This window comes from Lynx rufus, unplaced genomic scaffold (assembly GCF_022079265.1).
Source record: "Lynx rufus isolate CCGP_SWC_20201006 ecotype Redwood Valley unplaced genomic scaffold, mLynRuf1.p SCAF_11, whole genome shotgun sequence".
Lineage (NCBI taxonomy): Eukaryota > Metazoa > Chordata > Mammalia > Carnivora > Felidae > Lynx > Lynx rufus.
This window is the reverse complement of record NW_025814825.1, coordinates 49,304,089-49,317,764: the sequence shown is the minus strand read 5'-3', so window position 1 is coordinate 49,317,764 and position 13,676 is coordinate 49,304,089. Positions and strand designations below refer to the sequence as shown.

Here is a 13,676-nt window from a genome sequence, read left to right as displayed (position 1 = left end):
AGGCCATATATAGCATGTTTCCATTTATATAAAACATCCAGAAAAGGCAAATCCATAGAGACAGAAAACAGATTAGTGGTTGTCAGGCCTGGGGGAGGAAGGAATGGCGAATAACTGCTCACTGCACACAGGGTTTCCTTTTGGGATGATGCAAATGGTCTGGAGCTAGACAGTGGTAATGGTTGCACAACCTCGTGAACGTACCAAACACTAGTTAATTACACTTTAAAATAGCGAAAATGGGGATGCCCGGCTGGATCAGTTGGTAGAGCATATGCCTCTTGATCTCAGGGTTGTGAGTCTTAGCCCCACGCTGAGCACAGAGATTAATTTTAGAAAATTAAACATTTTTTTTAAATTTTAAAAATTAAAAAAATTTTTAAATTTAAAAAATTAAAAAAATAAAAAATAAATAAATAAATTGGGGTGCCTGGGTGGATCAGTCAGTTAGGCAGCAGGCTCTTGGTTTCGGCTCAGGTCACGATCTCACAGGTTCGTGGGTTCAAACCCCGTGTCAGGCTCTATATCGGCAGTGTGGAGCCTGCTTGGGATTCTCTGTCTCTGCCTCTGTCTCTGTCTCTGCCCCTCCCCCCTCTCTCCCTCCCTCCCTCTCTCAATAAATAAATAAACTTTCAAAAATAAATAAATAAATAATAAAAATGAGGGTGCCTGCGTGGCTCAGTCGGTTAAGCGTCTGACTCTCCATTTTGGCTCAGGTCATGATCTCACAGTTCGCGAGTTCAAGCCCCACATCAGGCTCTGCGCTGACAGTGCGGAGTCTGCCTGGGATTCTCTCTCTCCACCCCTACCCCATTTGCTGTCTACCAAAATAAATAAATAAACTAAAAACATATAAATAAATTTTAAAAATAAAATAGCTAAAACAGTAAATGCTATGTGTATTGTGTCACAATTTTAAAAAAATTTTCCCCAAAAATCATTATGTTGAGTGAAAGAAACCAGGCCAACAACAACAAAAACTATGATCCCATTTGTATAAAATTCTAGAAAAAGCAAAAACTCAGGTACCATGATGGAAAATCAGATGGGTAGGTGCCTGAGAGGGGAGAGGGTTAAGAGAAAGAGCAGAAGATAAATTATAAAAGGCACGGGGGCGCCTGGGTGGTTCAGTCAGTTAAGTGTCCGACTTCAGCTCAGGTCATGATCTCACGATGTGTGGGTTCGAGCCCCACGTCAGGCTCTGTCCTGACAGCTCAAAGCCTGGAGCCTGCTTCAGATTCTGTGTCTCCCTCTCTCTGCCCCTCCCCCACTTGTGCTCTGTCTCTCCAAAATAAATAAATGTAAAAAAAAAATTTTTTTTAAGGCATGAAGAAACTCACAGGGGTAATAAAAATGTTTACTGCCTTGATTATGTGATGGATGCTTTAAACATGTACAGCTTAGCGTACTTCAATTATACCTCTGTAAAACTGAAAAACAACCCAAAAGGTTTTAAAAATCATCACTTACAAAACAGACTTACTAAATTTTTATTTGAAACACCCTGAGGAACTCATTGTTTAAAGGATCTTTACTGTAAACCCTTTCACAGGTCAAAAGCAAACAATCCTGTCCTGATTTACTGACTCCATTAAAGTCTGGTTTTTACATACAACAGTGTCTTAAAGCGAAAGGACACCTGTAACAAAGTCTGCTAAGACCATTCATGAAGTGTGTCTGGAGCAGACTAAGGGAGCTTGGTGTTGCCACGTTTCAAGTCAGGAATTCTTGCTATTAATAGGAGCCTAGGATACTTTAATCATTGCGGAATCCTGGTTTTCTGAATTGGTTTAAAAATGCTGTGGTCGAACTTGGCAGACGCTCTCTTTGCAAATCAAACGATCGTATCTGTTATGATTTTAGCACATGCTGAGAGGATTATAAGTGTTTATATACTCTCTGTGAGCATCAAATTCAGGTCTTGCCTAACATGCGTAACAAGCAGAGTAAGGCAGCAAATCAAATGCCAGAGTCAGATTGGCTCATGGAATTTAAATTGGGATATGGATTTCACTTTAAACCAAAAGGCACACTCAAAGCTAAAAAAGAAACAGGAAATAATGTTTTTAATTGGAATGTTTAGTTATCCTCAAATTCAATCAACCTACTTTCAGATGTATTTCAGCAATGTTTTCTAGAATATTTTCCTTGCCAAGTGATGAGTTTTTTATCAATTATTTTGAGGACAAAGATATTTACATAGAGATGATATGATCACATTAATTTATAAAACATTCTCTCATCCCAGCCTCACATTACTCGTTTTTTCATAAATATTATTATTTTTTAGCTTTGCTGAGTCCTTGTAAGTTTGTGACATGATTTCTTCATTTTTTAAAATGTTTATTTATTTTTAAGAGAGAGAGATAGAGCATGAGTGGGGGAGGGACAGAGAGAGAGAGAGGGAGACACAGGATCTGAAGCAGGCTCCAGGCTCCGAGCTGTCAGCACAGAGCCCGATGTGGGGCTCGAACTCATGAATCGCAAGATCATGACCTAAGCTGAAGTCGGACGCTCAACCAACTGAGCCACCCAGGCGCCCCTGATTTCCTCATTTGTAAAATGAGGAGAATAACAGCACTTACCTCACAGGATTATTGTTGGATTTAATGATTAAATGCATGTAGCATACACAAGGTGCTTAGAGTAGTTGGTGGCACACAGGAAGCATCCAATGAATGTTAGTTGTTACTCACTTATTATCGTTCCCTTTTATAGATGAGACCACTGAGGCTCAGGGAGAGTGGTGGCAAAGCTGAATCTAGAACACAGAGCAGGCTTGCTCTTGATTCTTTTCGCCACTCCACACCATGTTCCCCACCCATACATATTTTGTGCATGAAAATAAGAGCACCAATCTGGAAGAGGCAAAAATAGCTATGTAATTTAAATCTAAAAAGCATGAACAAACTGGTAGGCACAGACCAGCTCCGGGACTCACCCAGTTTAGGCTCCAGGGCAAGTCATGAGTCACTTTTAAAGTCAGCTTCATATAGTGGTTTTGAAAAGGAAAATAAAAGGTTTCTGTAAAGGGCTGACTTAGCTTCAAGAGGATGCCTAAAAACGTCGTGTGAGCTAGCAAAACTTACATTAGATTCATGCCATGAGCATGAAGGGGGATTTATATTCTCTCTGTAAGAACATTAGATTATATTCTCGATTCATGCCATGAGCATGAAGGGGGATTTATATTCTCTCTGTAAGAACATTAGAAAATACTGCAGCCCGTGACAAAATGCCTGCCGTGGAGGTTAAGTGGGAAGTGAATGGCCCCATCGGTCAAGTCAGGATGAGAAAAATCCAGTCTCCCGATAGTATCTAAGGGCCTGTACAACACACACATATTCGCAAGGCCTACTGATTTAAACCATTTACCCAAACTAATCCATTCTAACGTGAATTTATTTATCATTTCAGTCCCACATTTCATTGAAGGGGCTTTTAAAACATGGTGAAATTAAAAGATAAAACCACAGGAGCACCTGGCTGGCTCAGTCAGGAGAGCACGCGACTCTTGATCTTGGGGTCATGAGTTCAAGCCCCACGTTGGACACAGAGCTTACTTAAAAAAATAAAATATACTTAAAAAAATTTTTTTTAAATTTTTTTTTCAACGTTTATTTATTTTTGGGACAGAGAGAGACAGAGCATGAACGGGGGAGGGGCAGAGAGAGAGGGAGACACAGAATCGGAAACAGGCTCCAGGCTCTGAGCCATCAGCCCAGAGCCTGACGCGGGGCTCGAACTCATGGACCGCGAGATCGTGACCTGGCTGAAGTCGGACACTTAACCGACTGCGCCACCCAGGCGCCCCTAAAAATTTTTTTTTAATATTCATTTATTTTTGAGAGACAGAGAGAGACAGCATGAGCGGGAAAGGGCAGAGAGAAGAGGGAGACCCAGAATAGGAAGCAGACCCCAGGCTCTGAGCTGTCAACACAGAGCCCGACACGGGGCTCGAACTCACAAGCCGTGAGATCACAAAGAGAAAAAATGTCCTGTTACGATGGAGAGATCTGTCAGTGATGACGTTAACCAACAGATCAAACTTAGTGGAATACACAGCATCCACTGCAGATCCTTGCCAAAATGCTTAACCTGAATTTGGCCATGAGGAAATAATAACATATCCAGATTATGGCTCATTCTACAAGACAACATAGCCTGGTATCTTCGGTCATGAAGAACAGAAAAAGGTGGGTACAGTTGTTAAGTTAAAAGAGACCTCACAGGGGCGCCTGGGTGGCTCAGTAGGTAAAGCATCCAACTTCGACTTCAGCTCAGGTAGTGATCTCACGGTTCTCGAGTTCAAGCCCTGTGTTGGGCTCTGTGCTGACAGCTCAGAGCCTGGAGCCTGCTTCAGATTCTGTGTCTCCCTCTCTCTCTGCCCTTCCCCCATTGTGCTCGCTCTCTCTCTCTCTCTCTCAAAAATAAACGTTAAAAAATAATAATAATAAAATAAAAGAAATAAAAGAGACATCATAAACAAATGCACTTGTGAATCTCAGCCAGGGGATTTTAAAAAGAGCTATAGGAGACATTTTTCTGAAAATGGGAAAAGCTAAAAACCTAGTGTTCATTAGGGAAAATTATTTAAGACTAATTTCCTTTGTTATGGTAACAGAACTACAGTTATGCAACTTACATACTTCAAGGACAAAAAACCCCAAAATGTGATGCCTGGCTTGTCTGGCAGAATGAAATAGAGCATGAGATGCTCTGGAGAGGCCAGTCTACCGCCATTTGCAGAAAACCCACGGGGGTGGGGTGTGGGGGGGGGGTGGATAGGGAGCAGAGAGAAGGTAACATACCTAAGGATGCTTTTCAAGTCCCCTTGGGGGATTGAGCAGACTAGTGCCAGTAGATAAATGGCTGTTTTATGAATGTTCTCCATTTCTCTCTTCTCCATCTCCAGGCACACAACAGGGTAGCCTAGCAGAAAATACAATACACAGGGCGATGAGGGTTCCTGCGCCAACCCGACCACTGCCCTTGCAGCGTGACCTTGAATAATTCACTTGCCTTCTCTGATGCTCACTTGCCTTACCTAGAAAAACAGGACGGCTGGGCTAAAGCAGCTCTCAGAGGCCTTCCAGGTCTGAAGTCTAAGACACAAACGGGCAGTTCAGTCTTAAAGATAGTGCAATACCAATATGAAATGTCTATTCCTAGTTTTGTTTTTAAAAAACAGAAAGTTTTGGGGCGCCTGGGTGGCTCAGTCAGTTGGGCGTCTGACTTCGGCTCAGGTCATGATCTCACAGTCTGTGAGTTCGAGCCCCATTATCAGGCTCTCTGCTGACAGCTCAGAGCCGGGAGTCCGCATCAGATTCTATGTCTCCCTCTCTCTCTGCCCCTCCCCTGCTCATGCTCTGTCTCTCTCTGTCTCAAAAATAAACAAAAACATTAAAAAAAAAGAAAACAGAGTTTTATTTTTTCTGATTATAAAATTGATACATACTCACTGAAAAAAAAAGTAGAAAGTGTTAAAAAAAAAAAAACCACACACACTAATATTGAATCACCTAGAGTTAGAACTATTGTTAGCATCTTTGTATTTGTTTAATGTTTCTCCAGACTTTGAGGTACCTGCACACACACTCACATACCTTTTTTTAAAACGTGACATCCCTTGTAACATGCTGTTTGTACTTTTTGTTGTAGTTAACAATACTATATTCCCTATTACATTCCATATGATTTTATATTCCATAGTAATAAACATAAGAGAACATTATTATTGTAATTGCCGAATGGTACATGAGGAGCAAGCAGTGGTTTATTTTCTCAACTGGGAAACATTTAGCAGGTTTCCAATTTTTTGTTCTTCTAGACAATGCTGTAGTAACTCTCCCGTGCTCATCCTCATTATGCATATAATGTAAAGTCTATATATAAAGCAAGATTTAACCACACAACTCATTGCCCTTTTATGCAGAAGGTTAAAAAGTATCTTTTCAAGTGTCAAACAAATCCTCTCCGTAACTGGAGTCTACGATGACGCTGCTAGTCCTGAGGTCGCAGGGCCCCAAGGAGACCCAGTCCTTGGGAGGCTCTGGAAACATTTCGTCTCTTCATGGAGGCCACCCGGAAGCCTGAGGCTCTGCTTTTGAACACTCAGGATCTCTTCGCGAAGTGTTTTTCAGGCTGAGGTCTGGGCGGCTCCTGGGGCCCACGGGGCCGACTGACTGCGCCGCACGGTTCCGGACTCCACGTCCAGCCCAGCCCAGCCCCGCTCCGAGAGACGCGGGCGCAGGTCCTGTTGACGTTTTGTGCCTCTGAAAACAACACGGTCACCAAACACACTCCCACCTGCCCGGGCTGAATACAATCCAGCTTAGACAAATGAAAAGTATTGCCTCCTGCATTGAAAACAGCACTCTTTTTGCACATTCAAGTATTCACTTCAACACTCCCAAGTAATTAACATTCCAAAATAATTTTTATTTTGAAAAATTTCTGGTGATCAGAAAACAGTATAAAACGTATGCCTTGTCACTGACATTTCTATCTACTTTTCTGACTTAAAATTATAACACCGATCTAAATACGCTTTGCAAATGTTGGAGGAAACATTTGATTTCTTTTTGTAATTATTGCTGTTTCCATGTGTGAGCAATCTCACAAACATGTACCTATGCCCATGGCTAAAATGTAACTGATATGGGATATATTCTGTATCAGATGTATAGGAGAGGGGAGGCATTCTATACTGATGATTACTCAACCATATTCCTGGAGATTCACATAACTTTTTCTTGAAAGGAAAAATTTTTTTCCAGCCTCCGGAGAGGCTGGATTAAGAAGGTTAATTGGCTTGTCCAGGTCACTCATTCCCAGTCCAGGGTTTTCTTTTCCTCTTGGACCCTCTTGGTCAGAAACCCAATAATTAATTTAGATCAAAGATGTGCATTTTACATTCTCCAACACCAGGCAGATCCTAGATCATTTTAGTCATCAATGAATTCAAAGTAATCTAAATGATTACATCAATGAATTCAAAGTAATCTACAAGAAGTAACTTAATGAAATTAAAACATATTTAAAATACTGTATAGATGACCTTGTCTACTCCTTTAGCATCATGATGCAAGAGGTCAGGTTTAAAGGTGGGTGTAATAAGAGCCAAAAACATATTTGGGAGACAATCTATAGACAAGTTGCAAAATCTGAGACGTATTTAAGATGTCCAGACAGCCGTGAGTGGCGGTTTCCAGGCTTGGGCCAGAGCGGGAAGTGGCCACTGAAAACTGATGGGTCATTACTGTGATCGAGAGAAAGCAGGTGCATAGAAAGGGCAGCAGCAAATGGCCCTGGTGCATCCTTAAAGCAAATACCCACATTAAAGAAGGGAAAAGTGGCGTGAAAACTATCTTCATGGGATGACAACCACCCCTGAACACATGCATGACCCCCAGCCTTTTGTCTCTGAACACATGGAAAGATTTATTCAAACTAAACTGCAAGTTATTAGCACATCCTCATGCAAGCTGTTTAACCGCGCCTTTTGCTCATAAAGTACATTCACATCAATATGTACCATCTCCCTGACAAATGTGCTGTCGTCGAGTTGGAAAAGTTGCCTTGTAAACCATCAGGGGACTTATTTATAAAATCCAGCAGGAACTGTAGGAAAGAGGAAGATCATTTAATTTCACTGTAACTTCTGCTACTGCAAAGACTTTATCCTGTTAGGTGGATATATGTGTCATATGCAAATACATAAACAAAATACTGGGGGTGGGGGGATGACTTCCCTTCCACCTCCTCCTCAAACAGCTGCCAGTGAGGACTTGTACCTAACGAAACTTGCTGTCTATAAATGTTGGAAGACTGAAACCTTAGTTGGGTGCAATTTAAAGTGAACAGCCACTGAGCCAGGCAAATTATCAGCCTACCACCAACACCCTGTTGGTGGTGTTGGGAACCAAATTCACATTCCTAATTCAAAAATGTGCCTTTTTAATTAAAGTCAGGATTTCCCAGTCTTCTCACTGGTGGGAACAAGCAATATTAGGCCTCCAGTATATCACACATATCAGCAAGATTCGGCCAGGTCCATTAACCAGAAAGGGAACTGCCATGTGCTCCTTTCTACAAACCACTAATTACCATCTTCGCCCTGATTCTGGATTACGGATCACTTTACTTCCTGCAAAACTTTTCAGTGCACTATTCTAAACACAGCTACCAGTCACTCGCACCAGCTGTGGACCCACAGCAACTTTCCCTGTTCAAATATACAAGATCATATCAGTCAGACCATCCTAAACAAGATAATTACTGTGGCAGAAAATAAAAATCAGATTAAGTGGGATTTTCTGACATAGGAGACCCTTTCAAGCTTTTGTCTGGCAGGGGGACCACAGTGGAGGAAGGGAGGGGGGTGCCCTGCGTCCCAATTTCTCTCTGGAGTTTTAACTCCACTATCTCAACCTTCTTCCATTCTCGCTTCCCGTGTTTGGTTCAGTCCATTTTATTCCTATCCCTTGGTTAGACCCCAGTTCCTAGCATTTTTTAGATTCTTGTTTATCAGTACTGTGAATTGAGCCGTATCAGTTTGTTTACTTAAGGATTAGCTGTTAGGGGCAGGGAAGAAATATTAGTTTAACTGGAGTCAAGGAACCTGCAGCCACAAGACAAATAAATCAGAGAAAGACAGAGAAACTGGAAAATGGGGGATCATTTCACTGTGAGTCAGTCCTGGTGGGGTTTTTTCCCCCCGGTGACTATAAGGACAGGCAAAGAGATCTTAACCGATCAGATCTTAACACATTCCAACCAACAGATTTGGGTTTTTTAAATTATTAATTTGATCAACTGCTAAGAAGGTAGCAAGAGAACAAGTGGATAGAAGAATAAAATGGGGGATCATTTTTTTCTCCCGCCCCCCCCTTACAGCACTGACATTAGAACAGCTCTATGTACACCATATGCATAGTCACTTACCATGACTAATGGGAATAATGTACTACATTTCATAATACTGATCTCTTTGGCAATTTGAAAAAAACAACAACTCATAACTGGATGGCTACACTTACTATCTAAAACTACAGATCACAATAAACCCTAAAGAAAAAAAAAATTTAGGGAAAAAAAAACCTTTCTAGAGACGCGAAGAAACTTTTCAGAATGCTAAGAACCCACCCTCTCTCCTTCCCTGTTTTGGGTAAACACTTAATCCTCTCGGATATTTTCTGCTGAACGACGTGCAGCATAAGACTGTGTTCAAAATTTTCAAAATTCTTTGTACAAGTGTATCCTTGTTTTCCCTAAAAATGGACTCAAACTGATGTTAGAAACTGGCGCAGATGTTAGAAATTCCATCCTCCTTCCAGAAAAGGACCAAGTGTGAGTGTGAGGTAATGTCCGTTTTTGGCAAATTCTTATTTCCTCCCCGATCCTGGATGGAACTGTCAACATGCCCATCCAAGTGACTGGACATCACACACAACTTTCCTGCACACTGCTCCCTAAGAGTAACCTGGAGATCCTTCCAAATGCAGAATGTCTGTAAAATGACCTGCAAACAGAATAACTACTTATAACATTTTCTGTACTGAATCTGGGGAGCCTTTCCTCTGAAACCAGTCGGCCAGTGTCCTAATGCTATGCAGAAGATGACACAAACTTTAGAAATCGAAGCTGGATTTATACATGTAGGGAACACTAGCTATCAAATGCTAAATCAAAACCTTTTCTATTTTTATAATTGACTTTTAGTCACTGCTTATCAAAATAATCTGGAAAGGAAATAAAATAACTCATCTGTACTCAGATGTACAAACTAATGTCATGCATTAAACAGTAAGTAATATTTTGCCGCCAGTCAGATTATTTAGGAAAATCACGTACGTGTTCGCCTCACAGAAGAGCGTGTGCTTCTTTGGTTAATTTGGTTAATTTTCGCCATGATTAGTGACACTGTATAGTTGCATCTGACAACGGACTTCAATATTTCACACAGAATTTACTGACTCTGTTTCCATTGGGAAGAAAGTTTTAAAACTTACAACCGGAAATTTAGCTTCTGTTGTTCATCCAGGTTAGTAAATAACTAGTTGTAAATCAAGAATTAGGTTTGATTTGAAAGCACAAAATTAAAACATAAAATACTTTTGGAAATAAAATGCTGTGAATGCTTAAGGAGATAAGTCCTTGTAAAACACTCACCAGCGCACAGCAATGTTGTCTTCTCCTAATATGAAGAATACACATATTTTAGGTCATCAAATTATTCTGACTTTCTGAACTCATTCCAAATCTTAAGTTGTAATTTATATTTTTTATTGCCCAAATGGTTTACCTAATGCTTCTTTACATTTTACACAACAATATCTCCACATTGGCCAGCTTAGAGAAGGCAAGTTTAAAACAAAGATTTTACAAGATACTAGTTGTATGTCTAAACATGGCTGATGATCTTTACAGGTGATGCTAATATGGGCCAGGAGTCAGGGGTCAATCTGAGCAGAAAGGTCGGGGGCGATTCTTGACCGAAGCTAAGAATGCAGTAATAAGAAAACTAAATACACCTGACTGGAACAAAAGCACTCTACAGAAATGAACTTTCGTTGCAATCTTCCTGAGTACCGAGACCGGCTATCATAAAACAAGTATCAAAATCAGCCTCATTATTCAACATCACACCTCATGCGTTTAGCTACTTACAGAATAAAGCAGTTCTCTTAAGACCAAATATGACACACATGAAGAGGGACAGGCTTTTATTATGATCATGGCTATTATTTCATCAAAGTCCTTGACTTTATCCAAAATGCGAGCTGATATAAATGAAAATCACTAAACACAGACGTTAAGAAGTGAAAAAAATTCTTGTAATCCTCACACGCTATGCACATGAATAACATTGATCATCTGCATCATTATGAAAGAGTTCAAAGCTTCTCCTCTTTCGAATTACATAATGACCCCACTAAAATACCTAGAATAAACAAAGGTTCTCAAATAAGATGTATTTAATAGGCCATCCACCAGAGAAGAATCTTATCCTGTGAGCTCTAGCTCACAAAATTTTCAGTCAAGATGTGGGCAATCGATTCTGCGGCCGAGGGCAATCTCCCCACTGCGTTTTCTCAAAGATGGCTGAGGCAACCGGCACCTCATAACTACATAAAAATGGATGCTCAGATTAAATTATGCAAACGTAGTTTCAAAATAACCTGCTCAAGTTTCAGCGCATTAAAGATGGACCCGTAAAGCATTTGCCATGTTATGCCTGGTTCCAGCGCAATTTCAGTGGGTTCTGAGGGGAGCAAACCTCAGATCATCCTTATTGAGAAAGTTTTGGAAACATAAGCGCACAAACATCCATTCCCAGGGGCATAATCACCACCTTGAACGTGGCCCCCTGAACACTGATCTGTCACCGATGCAAAACAAGGCAGGGCCATTAGGCTCTTCTTGAAGTTCCCATCCTGGACTGTTAGCAGAAGGGGTCACCTTTGAAAAGTTCTTATCTCCTAAAGTAACATATTTCAGAGGCAGAACTTTCAAAATGGGGAGAACAGGGTAAATGAGACACCGATCTACAAAGATATTTCTGTGAACATAAAATTCCTCGTTTTTTCCTATTTAAATGATAGGAAAACGCATTTACCAATTTACAATACCACAGCAAACTCAATAAATTTAATGTGTAGCCTAATCTCAAGCCACAAGACATTTCTGGTAAGACGCACATCAGATGTTTTCCAATTAATAACTGGCCAATTAGTTTGTTTGTTTGTTTGTTTTTAGTAAAGAAGCTTTAGTTTTAAACATCTTTTTCTCTGTTGGTTTATATTTATATTAAGAACTAAAGATAAATTTTAAATAATGGCGTACTTAAACTGTCCATCATATTTAGTTAAATCTTAGCTGAAATAATTTTGCAGAATAGGAACAAAAACAGTGTAAATCATTTTCATGTTCAAATTGTTAGCATCTTGTTAGTCGTTGAAAGTCAGGTAAAATCGAATTAAAGCAAAAAGTTGTCACGAATGGAACTTTAGTATTCCACCAGTCAGAAGAGGGGAACCATTTTGTTCTGAAATATGATACCAGTGTTTTTTGATGTCAAACTTGAATTTTCACTATTCTTTCTAAAGTCAATCTTTCGAACAACGTTTAAAACGCCATTTACTTCCATTTACGCCCCATCGCTGGCTATTTCTCTTACTGCATTTTCGTATGTTTGTGTAACTCAAAGCATCAATACAGCAGCCCTGCAAACACCCTGCTCTGTTCCCCACGGTGCACTTTGCTGTACTGGGAGCCTTTCTCCCGAATCGTCAGTTTCACCCACCCGCTCATCATTCAGACTCCTCTACAGTCTTGAAACTGGTTTTGACTTCAGGACAAGCTGAGGGAAGCCTTCAGGAGAATAAAGATCCTTCAAACAAACCAATATTCTAGGCCTTAAACTATCAAAAAGATCTCGAAAGAACTAATAAAAGATCCGCGTTTTACTGTTACGCCCCCAAAAACTGGGCGGAAAAAGACCTTCTCTGAGCTCGGGGGCCACCCCAACCTACTCCCCGGTTGGGAGGGCCGGCTCCTAAGATTCGCAAGATGGTAACATTCATGCAAAACGGTGGCCGTGGCGTGGCTAAGAGCTCTTGGCGAGGGCCTTCTTGAAAAGCGTGAACACTTCTTTCAGGGCAAAGCAAACGTGTTGTTTACAAACCCTCACCATCCTTTCCCCCCAGTGCCACCCGCGGACTACGCCAGGGACACCATGAAGGGCGGCTGCTTGGTGGCGGCATTTTCCTTACACACCCTCACGGGCGCACACACACTCACGCACGGCTCCCCGCACATTCCAGCGGCCTCTTGGGACCAGAGGGATGAAACAGAGTCTCTGGGCCATTTTCCCCCAATGTGAGCTATTCTCGTTCAAAATATCCAGTAACCTTCCTGAAGATAAAGGGGATAAGGAAAAACAAACCTATTTCCCCCAAATAACTCGGCTTTCCTATCCCCAACCTCACGCACAGCCAGAATGACACCGACCCTGCGCAGAGAGAGGACGCGAAAACTTCACACGCAAGGCGGCCGCGCAGAGTTCAGCCGCGACGGGAGAGGTGTAGCCACAGCGCACCCCGAGTCCCCGCTCCCCTTTCCCTCCTCTTACTTTTGGATGATCTGCGGTAGGCCGGCTGGGGGCGGCGGCGGCGGCGGCGGCGGCGGCGGCGGCGGCATCCCTCGCGGGCCTGGGGGCGCGGGGGCCGCGGGGGGCGCCGGTGCACCCGGCACGTTGCGGGCATCTCTGTCGGGTTGCTCCGGGCCGCTGGGATCCGCGTCCTGGCTCATGGCTGCGGCCAGCACCATGTGAGGCGAGGCCGGCCCCGGGCTCGAGGCGAGAGAGCGCGCGCAAAGGGCGGCCCCGGGGCACGGGCGCTCACTGGCCGGGGTCCCCGTGCCCAGTCCCCTTGTCCTTCCCGGTGGCGCGGGGAGGAGACGCGAGGGGCGGGGAGGAGGCAGTCCCGGCGGCGCCGCCTCCTCCGCCTCCTCCTCCTCCCGCCGCTCCCGCTAGCCCAGCCGGGCCACGCGGGGGCGGGGACCAGGGGGCGTCTCCCCGGCCGGCGGGAGCCGCTCGGCCCGCGGGGGGCTGCTCAGCGCCGGTGTGTGCCGCGGAGCTCTGCCCTTGGACCCTGAGCGCGGCCAGGGGAGAG

General features: G+C 42.8%; 1 protein-coding gene across 1 annotated transcript in view; it reads right to left on the bottom strand.

Annotated features, from left to right (window-relative positions):
• RBM20 (RNA binding motif protein 20) overlaps positions 1 to 13,332 on the bottom strand; it is a 193,364-nt gene extending 180,032 nt beyond the window's left edge. Inside the window, exon 1 of the mRNA XM_047072711.1 lies at positions 13,136 to 13,332. Coding sequence (XP_046928667.1) covers positions 13,136 to 13,332 — 197 coding nt within the window. The remainder of the gene's footprint in view (positions 1 to 13,135) is intronic.
• Positions 13,333 to 13,676: the final 344 nt, after the last annotated feature.